Source organism: Condylura cristata, unplaced genomic scaffold (assembly GCF_000260355.1).
Source record: "Condylura cristata isolate star-nosed mole 26May11 unplaced genomic scaffold, ConCri1.0 scaffold00017, whole genome shotgun sequence".
Lineage (NCBI taxonomy): Eukaryota > Metazoa > Chordata > Mammalia > Eulipotyphla > Talpidae > Condylura > Condylura cristata.
The window spans coordinates 34,206,595-34,222,794 of record NW_004567118.1 but is presented as its reverse complement, the minus strand read 5'-3'; the positions used below and the strand labels follow the sequence as shown (position 1 = coordinate 34,222,794).

General features: G+C 47.6%; 2 protein-coding genes across 2 annotated transcripts; one reads left to right on the top strand and one right to left on the bottom strand.

Annotated features, from left to right (window-relative positions):
- The first annotated feature begins 2,543 nt into the window (after positions 1 to 2,543).
- GEMIN4 (gem (nuclear organelle) associated protein 4) lies at positions 2,544 to 7,857 on the top strand. The gene is made up of 2 exons (XM_004684809.2): positions 2,544 to 2,571; positions 4,502 to 7,857. Exons 1-2 carry the CDS (start codon positions 2,562 to 2,564, stop codon positions 7,666 to 7,668), a joined length of 3,177 nt encoding a protein of 1,058 aa, XP_004684866.2. The 5' UTR covers positions 2,544 to 2,561; the 3' UTR covers positions 7,669 to 7,857.
- Positions 7,858 to 8,926: 1,069 nt separating this feature from the next.
- On the bottom strand, positions 8,927 to 16,187 carry FAM57A (family with sequence similarity 57, member A). The gene is made up of 5 exons (XM_004685140.2): positions 15,990 to 16,187; positions 15,471 to 15,554; positions 11,890 to 12,094; positions 11,052 to 11,147; positions 8,927 to 10,458 (listed from the first exon to the last, which is right to left on the bottom strand). Exons 1-5 carry the CDS (start codon positions 16,109 to 16,111, stop codon positions 10,189 to 10,191), a joined length of 777 nt encoding a protein of 258 aa, XP_004685197.1. The 5' UTR covers positions 16,112 to 16,187; the 3' UTR covers positions 8,927 to 10,188.
- Positions 16,188 to 16,200: the final 13 nt, after the last annotated feature.

Below are 16,200 nucleotides of genomic sequence, written 5' to 3'. Positions count from 1 at the left end.
TGTGACTATGTGAACAGAAGATCTTGAGAGACTTAGTTTCTTTTGTCCTCTGAAGTCTTTACAGTTGTTTCTGTTTAATAATCCTTCACAAACTAGAATTGACCTGATACTATAATCTATAAAAAAATAATTGAGGAGTGGCCCTCCCTGGTGGCGCAGCGTGTTAAAGCACAGCACTGAGAATCTAAAGCCGCTTCCGCATGCGTTCAGTTCCCGCCTGCCCTGGAGGTGACCACATGGCGCGGCAGACCTCTCCTGATCAGCCTACTGCTCCCCTCAGCAGTGTACTTCGTCGATCTGCCTGTTCTGCTCCCCACTCTGTCTCTGGTGAAGCCTCTCGCCACCCCTGAGCCTCTGGCCTGTACCCCAGTTCTGTATACACAAATAAATAATAAATCTTAAAAAAAAAAAATTGAGGAGAAGTATTAGGAATTCCATGCCACAGCAGACCTTTCTCTTCTCAGTGTATTTATGTTATCATTTTATCTCCTAGCACATCATTGTGCATCGAGGCCTCCATGTTTATCGATATTAAAGAAAAGCTAAACTCCTGCACTTTGACCCCTCATGGGTTAAGTGATATCCTGTGCTCCTAAAACAAGTCCCATATACATACATAATGTATTTTGTCCCACCAACATCTAGGAGCAGTAGAAACTAGTAGGTTTCTACTTGGAGAGCACACTCAAGAAAATGTTGGCTGGGCCTTAGATGAGTCAGAAGTGGATTTTGAAACCATGTGTTCAGTGGTTCTCAGCTTCTGTGTTGTGATGAATCAATACTTCATCATTTACTTCACTAAAAATGTGAACTCCCTGAATTCACTAGCCTGTTTTCCAGTAGAGTCTTTTGGTAGTAATACTGGTTTTAGCTTATTGGATGAAAGATAAGTCCCTTTTCCTTCTGTTACTTCTGTTATGTTGGCTTCAGTAGTGTAATCCACAGTCCCTAAAGAAGTAAGGGTTCTTGGCCTCTTCTCTCTCTCCCTTTCTCCAGAGGCTGAGCATCTGGAGACCAGTCTCACTGATCCCAGATCTTTGGCATTTTCATAGAGTGATTGTCCTGTGCCCCTTCTCCCCCCGACCCCAACCGCCTGCCAAATATCTGCAAAGCCTCTGGGAATAGGAAGTCTGGGAACCAAGGACCATACAGAAAGTAAATTTCCATAAATTTTCCCTAAGGGAAAGATGCTTTTTATACATTGGGACACCCTGCTAGGACTCATTTATAGTCAGTTTACATCTCCAACAGCAATCAGCCAGTCTCATGTTGCAAGTGATTTATTGGTGTCCCAGCTATGGTTGCTACGGTTTCAGCCATCAAGTTCTTTTAAGAAGCCCCTTTGTCTACCAGAGAAGCCATGCTACCCCCTTCTGTTTAACAACTCAATCTGTCCTCTTAGCCAGTTTCCTTTTTCTTCAGTTCTTCCACTTTGGCAACATAGATCCTCATGGCATCCATTTTGGACATCCCTTTGTTCTCATTCCACGCTTCCCACTTGGCTTTGGCTCTCACATCTGTGGCAGGTGGGGCAGGGATGTCACAGTCCCCCTGGGTGGCCTGTTTGTAGAAGCTGTAAACCAACAGTTTCTCCTGATCACTGACAGGTCCTTTCAACTGCTTAACAGCGGCGCAGGCCAACTCAAACTCCACTTGGCACATCTGGGTAACTGTGGCTGGCCCTTGTGGCCTTTCTAGGTGGTATCTGGTGATAGAAGGCAGAGGGTGGACAGTTAGAAGTAGCTGAAGCCTGGTGATTTAAGTCTGGGACGAAGAGAAAGGGAAGCAAGGAGGCGAGATAGTGCGTGGGAAAGAACCAGGGTGTTTGTGCTTCGCTGTCGGTGAGGAAATGTGTATTGTAAAGGACATTCCGGGTCTCTCCCGGTAGAGCCGAGCGCCGCGAGACGGGCGCGAGTTCTGGCTGCGGGTTCCTGGGGACAACTACCAATTAACATCTCAGAGGCGCCTGTGAGGCCGGAAAGTAAGGAGCGGCCACCGCAGTCTGGCGGAGGAGCGCCTGGGGCGGTTGTGTGGTCAGGTGCGGGCCGGCGAGAGCCAGACGGCTAGAGCCGCAGCGGAGGCGGGAGGCCGCTCGGAGCGGCGCGTCTGAGCCCATTACTGGGCGGCCTGGGGAGGAGCATTCGCTAGCAGGGCGGCGCGCGCGAGATCCCCCGGGGAGAGGCGAGCCCCGGCCAGGGGCTAACGGACAGGATGGACTGCGGTCAGGACGCTGGCCCGGGCACTGAACGGGTGTGTGCCCGGCGCTCGGGACCAGGGTGGGCCCGACTTACTGGGGACGGGGTGGGGAGGGGCAGACGCGGCTACCTGCCTGTTGGCTAGTTGGAAGCTGCGGGCCGATAGGGGGCGCGCTGGGCTTGGGGCCTCGGCACCGCGGGCAGGTTGGTGAGGACCGCGCGGAGCCGGAGCTGAGACTGTAGGAGGGGACAGAGGCGCGGCCTATTGTACCGCCCCCTGGCCCCGCCCATTGTGCCGTGGCGCCTGCGCAGCACGCGCGCTCTTGTGGGGGAGGGGCGGGCCGCGCCGCCGCCAGCGTCGCCGCCATGGACCTAGGTGGGTGTCTCGGCTCCCCAGCCCCGGGCCCGCCTCACCGCGTTCCTCAACGGCTGGCAGGGCGGTGCTGAGCGGACCCGGGCTCAGGGAGACTCCGGGTCGGGGAGGTGTTTGGAGGGCGGGAGGAGAGGCCGGGCTGCGCCGCGGCTTGGCCCGCCTCTGCCTCCCGGGTCCTCCCCACGTGAGGAGCCGGCGGGATTTCAGAGTTTCTGAAAGTGGACGGGTTTGGGGCGTGTGCTCTGGGAAAGGCTGTACTCGGAGGATGTCCCCGGAAGGCCCGGATACCCCGGAAATTCTTGAGCAAGTGTCTCAGACTCGTGAGGTCCTCATTGATAAAGCGGGTGATAGGTATCCACCCACTTTGGAGAGATTGGGGGTTTCACTGAGCTCACGTGTATGCAGGCCGGTGCAGTGCCTTGCATTTAGTTAGCGTTCATCAGGTTAGCAGTTGTGAGGAGGGGAGCTGGCACATGCCATCCTCGGAGCAAGGGCTGCAGGAGGCGGAGCTGGTATAAAGCCATGACTGCCCAGCCTCCCATCTTACCGGACATGTATTTAAGGACACTTTTCAGGGAGGTCTGGGGAGAGACGCACTTTCTGCCGGTAATAAGTAGACTGGAGAAGTGTACCCAGTTAACTTTTCAGTGGTGGAATGGTACAGCTTAGGGTTTAGATTCCTGCAGCTGTGGGGATTTCTGTCCCCACCCCACTACTCTGTCGTGGTAACATCAGATTGCTTCTGAGGCTCATAATGTGTATGACTAGCACAGTGACTGACATCGAGTACGCTCTAGATAAAAATGAGGAATGGACATTCACAAGCACCAGTTTACCAGTAGTAATAAAACGGTTGGGGAGCCCCCCTCCCCATTTTCTGCTTTGGGGACATGTATGTACTAACTGTATTTGGAAGATAGGTATTGCGGCCAAACAACTGAGTTGGTAGAACAATATTATTAAATTTAGAGTCATAGGGAACACTTTTTGGAGATCCTGGGAAAAGAACCTGAGTCAGAAATGACCAGAACCCTAGAGAGATCTCTTGAATAATCTAATAGTTGCTGGTGGCCTAGGTGAGTTGCCTTCAGGTGCATAAGTGCTAATCCCTTAGCTTTTTGCTGCTTCCACAAATAAAAGGACCAGATAGTCCTTACAGGAGTCTGGATTCTGTCTGCTGGCTCCTGACCTGTGTAGATGTGCTGGGGGAGGGAAGAAATAATGGGGAGGTTGGCTTCTCTGGACCCTGGGAAAAGGGAGAGGAGTCAGGAATACTGAATACTGAACAGTGTTTAAACTCTTCATTTGGGGGCCTAAAGGAAATATACCCGAGAAAGACCTATGTGCTGTCCTGCATCAGAGTTGGCAAAGGTGAAGAATAGTAACAAGTTTCTAGTCCTGTCATCAATGAAAGGTTGGGGAAAGTAACATTTATTGAGTCTGCTACTTAACTCAGTCGTCCTACCCTGCAGTGTATACTTGGTGGGCCTGTATTTTGGTGCTGGCCTTGTGTTACCTGTCTTTAAATCCTTTCTCCTTTGGTGGAAGGCCTAACGTCAGGAGCTCATTTATTTCATTGGTTGTACCGTCCCTTCCCCTTGGGGCAGAAACCTCTCTGAAACACATTCCTGGCCTTGACTTTCCTCCAGTGTTTCAACTCTGCATTTCCTTGACTGGAGGACACGTCTACCTTAATGTTCTACCTCAAACTTCAAGTAACCAGCTGTGTACTTTTCCCTCCAGACCTGTTCAGCCCTCCTCTGTTGCCTCTTTCTGGTGGTACTGATTGTCTTTCCAGTTCCAGGTTTGAGAGCTTGGGATCCGTTTATATCCCAGCTAAGTTCTTTTGACTGCAGCTCTGTAGTGACCTTCAGAATCATTCCTTCTTCATCTTTTCACTACACGGTGTCTTATTCAACTTCTCTCTGTGTAGGACCCGTGAATATCTGTGAAGAAATGACTATTCTGCATGGGGGCTTCTTGCTGGCCGAACAGCTGTTTCACCCCAAAGCACTGGCAGACATGACAAAGTCTGACTGGGAACGTGTTGGGCGGCCGATCGTGGAGGCCTTGAAGGAGATCTCAGCCACAGCACACTCCCAGCCCTTTACCTGGAAGAAGAAAGCTCTGATCGTCATCTGGGCCAAGGTTCTTCAGCCCTACCCTCCTACCCCTTCAGACACTGAAACTCGGTGGCAGGAAGATGTGTTCTTCTCAGTAGGTAACATGATCCCTACCATCAACCACACAGTCCTTTTTGAGCTACTCAAGTCCCTGGAAGCCTCAGGGCTCTTTATCCAGCTCCTGATGGCCCTGCCCACCACCATCTGCCGCACAGAGCTGGAGCGCTTTTTGGAACACATGACTATTGATACGTCTTCAAAGGATGTGGCCTTCTTCCTCAATGTCTGGTGGGAAATGATGAAGCATAAGGTCAATCAGCAGGACCCCCTGCTCTCTCAGTTTAGGACAATGGCCCATAAGTACATGTCCTCTTCAGATGAGTTCGCCCATCCTCCAAAGAGGTTTAAGTCAGACCCAGATGTGTGTCCTACCATGCCCTTGTTGACTATGCTGCTCACTGGGCTGAAGCAAATCCAGAGTAGAATCCTATGCCCTGGGATGAAGTGCTGCGCATTAGCCAACTTGGCTGACATGCTGACTGTGTTTGCACTGATGGAGGACGATCCGCAGGAAGTGTCTGCAACGGTGTATCTAGACAAACTGGCCACAGTGATCTCTGTGTGGAATTCGGACACACAGAATCCTTATCACCAACAGGCACTGGTAGAGAAAGTAAAGGAGGCAGAACGGGATGTCAGCCTGACTTCACTGGCCAGGCTCCCAAGCGAGACGATTTTTGTCGGGTTTGAGTTCATGCGTAGCCTCCTGCGGGAGTGGGGAGAGGAGCTGCAGGCCATGCTCAACAGCAGCCAGGGGACAAATTATGACAGCTACCGGCTGTGTGACAGTCTGACTTCCTTTAGCCAGAACTTGAAACTCTACCTCGATACCACCAACTTGTCCAAGGAGGAGAGGCAGATAGTCTCGGAGTTGGCAGAGTGTGTCGGAGACTTCCTAAGGAAAACGAACAGGGTGCTGAAGAACAAGGGCTTTGAGAAGGATATCACTGCCTCCATTGCCATGGCCATCATTGAGCAGAAGATGGATCGACATATGGAAATGTGCTATATTTTCGCTGCTGAGAAGAAGTGGGCCTTCTCAGATGAGTGGCTGGCCTGCCTGGTTAATAACCAGGCTCTCTTCCAAGAGCCAAACTTGGTATTAAAGCTGCTGGAGACAGTGGTGGAAGTCAGCACAATAGACAGAGCCATCTCGGAACTGCAGATCAAACAAGTGATCAACTTGATCCTGGAATGCTATGCAGACCTCTCGCTGCCAGATAAAAATAAAGTCCTCTCAGGAGTCCTGCTTTCCTGGGGGCGAAAGGGCCTCTCTGAGAAGCTGTTGGCTTACTTGGAGGGTTTTCAGGAAGATCTCAATACGACCTTCAACCAGCTTGCACAGAGTGCCTCTGAGCAGGGCTTGGCTAAAGCTGTGGCTTCAGTGGCCCGTCTGGTGATACTGTGTCCAGAGATCACAGTGAAGAAGATGTGCAGCATGGCTGTGGTCCATCTTGGCACCCACAAGTTCCTGGCTCAGATTCTCACTGCTTTCCCTGCCCTTAGGTTCACAGAAGAGCAGGGCCCAAATCCATCCTCCACTTTTGTGGTATCTTGCCTCAAAGAAACAGTCTGGAGAAAGTTCGCTACACCCAAGGAAGAAAAGCAGTTTCTGGAGTTCTTGAGCTGCCTGATGAATCCTGTGAAGCCCCAAGGGATTCCAGTCGCTGCTCTTCTTGAGCCAGATGAGGTGCTAAAGGAATTTGTCCTGCCTTTCTTGATGCTTGATGTTGAAGAAGTAGATCTTTGTCTGAAGATCTTCATCCAGACTCTTGAAGCAAATGTGTGCCTAGAAGAATACTGGCTCCAGAGCTGCTCCCCGTTCCCCCTCATCTTCAGTTTGTGCCAGCTCCTGGATGGCTTCAGCAAATACTGGCAGCTCCCCAAGGAGAAGCGGTGCCTGTCTTTGGATGGGAAGGATCTGGTGATCCATATCCTAGACCTCCTCTGTGAGACTGTATTAGCCAATGCTGAGACTTTCTCCCCAGACACTTGGATTAAATCCCTCTCCTGGCTTCACCGGAAGTTGGAACAGCTGGACTGGACTGTGGGCCTACGACTAAAGAACTTCTTTGAGGGCCACTTCAAGTGTGAAGTGCCAGCCACCCTTTTTGAAATCTGTAAGCTGTCTGATGATGAGTGGACCTCCCAGGCCCACCCTGGGTATGGGCCAGGCACTGGGCTGCTTGCCTGGATGGAGTGCTGCAGTATCTCCAGTAGCATCTCTGAGCAGATGCTCTCCCTCCTGGTAGTGGACCTGAGCAACCCTGAGGAAGTCAGATTGTTCAGCAAGGGCTTTCTAGTCGTTCTAGTGCAAGTCATGCCTTGGTGTAGCCCTCAGGAGTGGCAGTACCTCCACCAGTTGACCAGGAGACTGTTGGAGAAACAGCTCCTGCATGTCCCTTACAGCCTGGAATATATTCAGTTTGTTCCTCTGCTCAACCTGAAGCCCTTTGCCCAGGAGCTACAACTCTCTGTACTCTACCTGCGGGTTTTCCAGTTTCTCTGCAGCCAGAGTTGTTGTAATTGGCTTCCTATGGATGGCTGGAGCCACGTGGTCAAGCTCCTTTGTAGCAGTTTGACCAACCTCCTGGACTCAGTTAGGTTGATACAGTCAGTTGGCCCTTGGGTGCAAGGACAAGAACATGACCTGACCCAGGAGAGCCTATTTTGTTATACCCAGATTTTCTGCCATGTTCTGCACATCATGGCCATGCTTCACCAAGAGGTATGTGAACCGCTCTATGTTTTGGCCTTAGAAATCCTCACCTGTTATGAAACCCTGAGCAAGGCCAATCTTTCTGTTAGCTCCTTGCTCCAGAAGGTAAATGAGCAGCGCTTCTTAAAGTCCATCGCAGAGAACATTAGTCCTGAAGAGCGGCGCCAAACCCTGCTGCAGAAGATCAGCAATTTCTGACCTTTGCAGATGAGGAAACAGATGGGCCTCATTGTGGTGGGGTCTGTAGGGATTAATGCTAAGAAACAAAAACTTTTCAGTTATGTGAAATTGTATACAAGCTAAAAAGTCTATGGCAATTACCATGTAAAGAAAATAGTTTCTTAGGTATTTGTAACATACAAATTATAATAAAATTCTTGAGTTTCATCTTGTCTCTTTTGCATCTTTCTCATCAGTAATCTCCGCCTCTATATACTCTGTAATCAGATTTAGCTAGTCTTAAAGTTACCAAGTTGAGCTGGAATAGATTCATAAGCAGACCCCTAGAATTTGATGTCCAAAGGTGAGGTCATCCAGCCAAGAAAATTATCAGGTATGTATGTTGTGTTTCTTTGCACTGAAACCCTCCCCTCTTAAAGAATCATTTCATGGTTCTCTTGAAAAGGGCAGCCCTAGGAATAGAACTCCATTCTACCACTAATTGTCAATGCGACTTGTGGGCCCAAAGAGACCTGTCTCATAAAAGGAGTAGACCAGCTCAAGAAAATTAAATGGTAGAGAGTGATTAATGACCTCAGGAAGGTGTCCTCTGAATTGAGGACTTCTGCCTTACAGTCTTAACTCATCCATTCTACAGAGCCAGAAGGGGCTATGCTAAAACAAGGTCTGGTAAGCAAAGCAAAGATGTGATTAAAGTACGGGTTGTAATTATCTTCTGCCTGGGGCGAGTTGTCATGGTTTTGAAGACAGCGGGAGCAAGGAATGGTGTGTGTAGAAGCATAAAGATGTGAACTTAAGCCATCTAGGGTATATTACAGAACTGTGAGAACTTGCTCTTGGTGGTAGGGTATTTAGTTTGGGATGCAAAGAAGGAATAGAATATGCCCAGTCAGCACCTTCCTATCCACATGCTCACTCAAAATGGTGTATTACTCAGGTTCCCTCCCCCACCTAAATTGGGCTGGTTCTGTGGCCTGCAATTACATTTCCACCCTCCCAGAATATCTTGCGTTCTTGCTTTCCAGACTTCTGTGGTGAGTGGTGCTGTACCCACATTGGAACAGGAATTGGACCACTCTGGCTTATCTGGAGGAAGGTAGGAGCTAGGTCTTCCTGGGGGCCAAAAGCATCAATGTATCTACCCATTTTCCCGGTTACACGTATACAAACACGTGCAATAGTATGTAGGAGCCAGCTAGGTCACAGGATGCCCCTTAAAGGAAGCTGGTCTTGCTGTAGCTCAAAAATGAGAATAAGCTGGGAAATATTAGTGCAGTTTAATCACCACAGGGATGATTTGTAAGATAGACATAGTAAACAAAACAGTACAAAAAAAAAAAATTACAGCACTTTATGTGTTTTAAATGGCACCCATTAAGACTGAAATAGTCAAAAGTTGAGACACACAATTCAGTACTTTAAAAGTTCATGTCCAATGAATTAAAAGGCACTTTAAACTCTACTTTTTCACTTCCTCTTGAGAAAAAAAACTTCATGATAGCAGTTTCTAAAACCCATCCAAATGGATTAGGAACAATTAGTGTTGGCACCAAAGGATCCTATTTGCAAATGGTTGAAGGAGTCAGTCCACAGGATATATTTTGGCCAGGGCTGTCTTGCACTCTTGCTTTCCAGACTTCTGTAGTGAGTGGTGCTGTACCCACAAAGAAACAGGGTTTGGGCCACTTGCTCTGGCTTAGCAGGAGGCAGATGCAGTTTGGAGTATGAGTCCATTGCCACTTCATGGAAAGGACAGCATCAAGTTACAGTGGAGTTACAGTGAGTAGTCACCATTTCACTTCACCCCAATAGTGTTTTGAGTACCTTGTGCAAGTGGATATGGGGGTATGCTAAAAAGGAAAGATTTGTGACAAATTCACAAGTCTGACACTGGTCTTAACCAAACAGGGCTGCAAAGGTGCTGACCTTTTGGCCTCCCTACTTTCTCAGGTGCCTCAGGCTCCCATCCCTGCCTTTTACTTCAGTGAGGCTTCTGATTGGAAGTCAGCTGGCATGAGAATTCAAGGTTGTCCCCAGGATGAGACAACCCATGGGTTGGCTAGTAAACAATATAAAACTACTATCACAAATTATTTCAAAAACCAAATCATCACTGCTGGCCTAGTTCATGTATCCACTGCCATATGTGGTTGGAAAGGTGGGGAGCCACTGATAATTAGGGCCAGGCGGGTACCCAGACATTTATCACCCAGGTCCACATTTTCCATGCCCCAATGCTACCCCTCAGAGCTCTTGAGATAAACCCCAAAGAAGGAAACTTGGTCCTGCATTAAAACATCATTCTGTTGATAAAAAGTCTGACAAGACCCAATAGTTGCTACTAAGAAAAAGGTGTTTTTGCAAAAAGGGCAGGTTCAAAGAGGGAGGTAATACAATATTCTTTAGAAAAACTCAAGTCCTTCTGCTCAAACCCTCAAAAGGCTGAGACTCCCCAGGGCACAACTTGGTCCATGGAATACTGAGCAAAAAGGCAGCTAGTATGAGGATGCACCCCCACTGTCTGACTCCTGGCAGCGATTAGCTGTCCTTTTTGGCTGGGGCACTGTCAAAGAGCCGCACTGCCTTCTTGCACAGCAGGGAGAACCAGTAGATCTGGGGAGCAATGAGGAAGGCATTGGCCACATTGCAGAAGAAAGGGATATGGAATGGCACTTGGAACAGGTTTAGTCCCTGCTGTTGACCATAAGACCAGTACATGAAGGGGAAAAGAAGGATCCGACAGGAAAGGAAGGTGGTCAACGTGACGACTCCGTTCAGCTTGTATAGAAGGGTATGCTGCTGCTTTAGCTGTAAAAGATTAGGGAAGGAGAACAGTCATGAGGAGGCTGGGGCTGCTGGGAGTGAGTACCTGAGTCCCACAACAGTAACCCTGCATTTACTCTCTGACACTTGCAGAAAAGATTAGGTGCTGCTGTGTTTCTATATGTAAGCAACCTCATAGTTTCTCCAGTCCTGAGGATGGGTTTGACCTAAGTCACCCAGCTGACAGGAGTATAGGAATAGTGGACTAGAGAAAATCTGTGGCCAGGAAAAAATATATATGTAGAACTGTATCAAATTTGAATCAAATGTGCAGTTTCATCTCCACTGGCTCAGATGACCAACCGAAGTCTGCTCCAGGCTTTCTCTCTTACTTTTCAAAAATATGCACACCAAGCTTCACAATAAACACTTGGCATATACAGTAATAAAACAATCACAACTTGATAAATACAACATGTGGGCTATAACCATAGATAATAATTGGAAAAAGTCATGATGATAAGCTGCTATTAAAATTCACAGAGGGCGAGCACTAAGGGATTACTCCAAACCCCACAAGCTACCAAAACAACAGTGTCTGCTCCCTCTGCTAGTTCTCCCATTTCCTTCATACATGCCTGAATCAGAACTCTGCCCAGCGACACAAATGGAGTGCTCAGTTCTGCTGTGAAGATGCAGCCCACAAAGAAGTCCCCCAGCTCTCCCCTAAGTTTCTGCAGATAAAAAGAGGAAAAATGGGAAATAAATAATAGGGGTTAAGGAACCATTGGCAGGAATACTAACTATGGTTATTGAAAAGGAGATTATGAAGGGCAGAGATGCTAAATGGGTGAGTCTGCTTCCCTGGCAATAGGACTCTGATGACTGAATCCCCAGGATGCAGAGGCAAATTCAGATTGGCTTTCTCTGAATTTCAATGTTAGCCAGAAGGAACTCTTGTAGCTTACTTTTGGGTATCTAACTTAGTCATGCCAAGGGCACTTAGCCTGTTAAGCTCAACAAAGTATGTGCCAGGCCCTGTGCGAGATGTTAGGGTCCCAAGGAAGTCAAGAGAGACTTTTTAGGCAATGTAATATACTCTGCCTCTCCTTTCATCTGTTCAGGAAAGCAGTATAACATGGATAAGCAGCTGTCACTTAGCATCATTGAAGGTGATTAAGTTAAACACTTAGAGCCCTAGTTTCATCATCTATGCTATAGGGCAACTAACATCTAATTATTATTTCTAATTCTTTCAAATAAATTTTAATTAGTAGAAAGCCTTGAACTTTAAATGAAAGCCTGTCACTTGGTAGTCTCTAAGAAATGACTAATTTCCTGTCTGCCTTCCCATTTCTCTTCCTTATTGGCTGGACTTTTGGTACGGAAGTGGACCTGGGGAGAAATGATGAGATGTTTGTTCAGTAGGAGAAACGAGTGGCCAAGGCTGCTGGTGGCTGTCCTGGGCAGTCATACCTGTGTGACCGGCACAAGGACAAACAGAATGACCGCATGGTGCGTGATCATGAGGCGATTTTTACTTAGGAAGTTTCGAAAAATAGAAAGGGTATCTCTGCGGTTCTGGTCTCTGGTTCGGTACAATTCGCAGAGGTACATGGCATAGGTGTCATAGATCATGTATGGAATCAAAAACCAGACATATTCTCGGGCAAGCCAGTGCCTGAAAGAAAGCACATGAATAGTCCATGAAATAATTATGGATAACAATTATAAAGGCCCAAAGCCAACCTCTTTTCAAACACAATCCCTTCAGTTTGCATTTAACCAGCTATTTTTATTCCAACTTTATTTATCCATCAGATAATAAAGATGCTGAAACTGCTAAATAAGAGTAAACATTCTACTCTAAATCACAGGGCAAATTTGTAAGTGTCAAAAGCAGAAGAACTCACTTATGAGTATGTTGAGTACGTTTGAATGACTTGCTATCAGCAATACTGGTTTAGCTGCTCATTTGTAATTGATTGTCAGGCATTTTGTGATATTCTTTACTGTGATATAGATTATATATAAGTGAGTTAACAGCCCCACCAAGAAACTGACTTGGAAGGCGTCCCAAATCCCAAATCCAATATTTCCAGTTTAACTCCACTCAGTTGCTCAACAATTGGGAGTTAACTCTTGTATCTGCATACAGCCGTTCACTGGGGAGTTTCTGGGAAACAACCCTGGCCATTTTCTTTACAATTTAGCAATAAAACCCCAGTACCACTCTGGAACTCAAGGACTACCTAACAGCAATTACATACCAATAGAGAAGCTTGGACAAAAGATAGTGTCCCATTTACTTGTCCAAAGAGGCTGAAGCACTATGTGCTGGATACAGATGATCGTTTATCAGCACCCCAGAGCAGATTAGAAAGGAAGTCCCTAGAATTTATATAATTCCCCCCCAAAAGAATCTATAAAAAACTTAGTGAAAAAAACCTAAACATAAATCATGCAGTATGCTGGAAGGGCTAGTTGGCAAATTTTTATTGAGCACCCATGTTTAGGTAGAAGAAACAATTTAGTTTTATGGTTTTCAAACTACCTGAACATCAGAATCACCTGCAGTGCTTATTAAGGGCTCTGCAGAAATTCTAACTGGTATCCCCAGGGCCCTCAATTCTGCATGTTTGACTTTGTCTCAGCTGACCTCTTGAGGAGCCAGTCCCCTGAACTGCAATACGGAGAATATATTCTACAAAGAGTGACATTCAAGTTTCTGCTCCTGAATGATTCTACATTCACCACAAGATAAGTAAATAATTAATAAAAGGGGCCTCCTTGGTGGCATAGGGGTTATCTCAGTGCTATCACCACTGCTGCCTGAGTTTAATCCCTGGCCAGGGAGGTAATCCATACATGGCCCACAAACCTCTTCTGTCTCGCCCACTGCTCCCCTCAACAGTGTATTCCAATAGCTCCACCATTTCTGCTCCCCACTGGGAGCAGTCTCTGGTGAATCTTTTCACCCCCCCACACCTCTGGCCTACAGTTCTTCTATGCAATAAAATAAAAGTAATAAAGAATGAAATAGGTAACCCAGTAACTAACAGCAAATGCAATATATGTGTAGGTTGAGAATTTAGTCAGCATCCATTTAGGAAAAATGATGCTATATTTATTCTACTGCCCACTTATAGTCTCCTTTGCTTTCCTGAAGCAATTCCAAGCGAAATAACTATGAAGACCTACTGAAAGTTCTGTTGAAATATAACTGGCCTTTCCCCTTGAGCAGAGCTGAGGGTTTTAATATTTTGCAATATCATAAGCTCTGAAATTGTGGCTGGTAGGTAGAATGCTCTGAAGAGTTATTAGCAAGAGATCTGGATTATAATCTTAGCTACCAATTAGTTTTCTTTGTCAAATGAAGATAATAATCCTTACCTTCCCTGACAAATTTATTGTGAGAATTAAAAATACAAAAAGTCAAAGTTCCTAAAATAGAGGTACTTAAACTGAGAAAATTGCCTAGAATTGCGATTCCCCCCCCCCCAACCTTTAGGGATCTGGATGGACCTCTTTATGAATTTGATGAAATCCTTGGCCCTACACCACATTCTGCATATAGTTGGGGGGTCTCTACAGATACCTCTTCCTCTCTATGAATACTCTGAGTGATAGCATAAGACATATATTGAAAAACTTGAATGTGTAGGAACCCCCAAGGTCTTTACAGTCTAGCTATCTTTTGAGCATCCTTGTGCATACATGTAAAGGGGAGAGCACACAGAACTGTGGCATCTTTCTCTCTTGCAAACAGAAAATCTAAAGATACACAAAAAGGAGGGGCCTGAAATCCAAACTCAGGTTTCCCACCATGCTCAAGCACAACACACACAGCTTCTGAGGGGGAAACACAACAATGGTGCTATAGAATTGAAAGTTAACCGTCGGCAAATATCTTTTCCTGAAATGTGCAGTGGTTGCCTGTTGCTTGCCCCCATATCAACTTGAGCGAGTGTTCTGGGGCCGCATTTGTTTAGTTTTTTGCAAAGGTGGCTGGTCTTAAGTTGAAGCTGACAAACTGGGGGCAGTGATGAGAAAATGTTCCATTAAGATAAAATTTGAACCCAGGCAAGCAAAAGCTGCTAGCCTGTACTGTATGTGACAGAGAGCATTAATTCTAACTCTCAGCACCTACCATTCTCTGACTGGTTTTCTCTAAAAAGAGGCAAAAGAAGAAAAGTACAAAAATCATGATGCAAGATTAATCCCAAGTAAGATCCAGGCACTAAATTTGCAAGCCACTCAGGCACCCCTCCCTCTCCAGTCTCAATAGGTGAAAAGGAGGACACTTTGTAAAGTTATTAGGAGAAAAAGACGGGGAAAGCTACTAGACTTTGCCTGCATATTTGACTATCTTCTAGTCAACTTGGGAGAAAGTAAGAGTGGTTCTGGGAAGGCAGGTGACTTTTTTTTTTTTTTTTTAAAGCACTACCATTGCCCAGACCTAAATGCTATATACATAGCATTGTGATTTTATGATTTGTTACACTATAAGTTGCATTGTGATTTTATGATTTGTTACACTATAAGTTGGTGTTCTGAAAGCCCTTCTTCATCACCATTAGCAAACCCAGAGGAAAGACAATAGAAGCATTTGTAAGAAAGAAGCCGAGGACTCATTCCTATCCATAGGGAGGCTCTGCTAACTGCCCTGGACATATCAAGCCACTAAATGGTCCCCAGTAAGCCTACTTAAAAGATCCAAGGGCTGTACTCCCATTTCTGGGTAATTTTCACAGTTACCTATCTCATAAAGAACTAGCTTCAGTGGACCATACTGTCCTCTCACTTGCCACCTAACACAGACAAACTGTTGTTCCCTAGCACTTCTTCACTTGACTTTCTCCTAAACTGGCAAAACTCAAAGAGGTCGTTGGGACAGGAGAAAGAACTAATTACGGTACCCAAGTCTTCCCATTAACCAGCGACCTAGCAGCGCGCACTGATAAAGAACTGGGGCCGGGGTGCCACGAAAATATGAGAATTACGAAAACAGTTGAGCGCTGTGGCTTGTGCTGCTTTCACCTGGCTGTGGATGTTACCTGTCGGAGATCACGTCGCTACAGGAGCGGACGATGACGATCCCTGAGCCGGTGGCCAACACAGCCTGCACTGAAGAAACCAGCCTAACGTGGGGCAGGAAAGAGGGGGGAGAATATCACATTCAACCAGTCCTGTAGGCAGCAGAAAGCCCAAACTCTACAACTGATCTTCCCTAGGCTGCCAGTGCGGTGAGAAAAATGGTGGGGCCGCCGCGCCCCGGACCCCCAGAGCAGCTGGCAAGGCGGGTAAGCAAGCTTCCCTCCCGCATCCTGACCAACGTGGGCAGCCCTGCCCATCCTCCTCGCTCCCTCCGGGGCGGATGCACAGGGTCTTCCGAGAGCTGTGGCCAGAGCGGCGGAGAGGGGCAAGGAACCAGGGAGGCAGCCCCCTCGCTTCCTGTCGCCCCCCTTTTCCGCCCTCAGCACGGCGCAGCGCAGCGGCGGGCGCAGCCGGGTCGGGCCGCCGTGCAGCTTGCGCGCCGCCGGGTGGGGCAGGCGGCTCCCGGCCTCGCCCCGTACCTGGTGCTGATCATCGCGCAGTCGGAGTCGGTCCATTCCGGCAGCGCGCGTCGCAGCCCCCAGGTGCAGAGCGCGAAGAGCCCGGGGAAGAAGAGGGAGCCCCAGAGCAGCGTCAGCAGCATGGGTACTCAGGGGTCGGCCGCCTCGCCCGGCGCCGCTCGGCGTGGCTCGAGTCGGCTCCGCGCGGCTCCGAGACTGGCGCAGCCCGCCC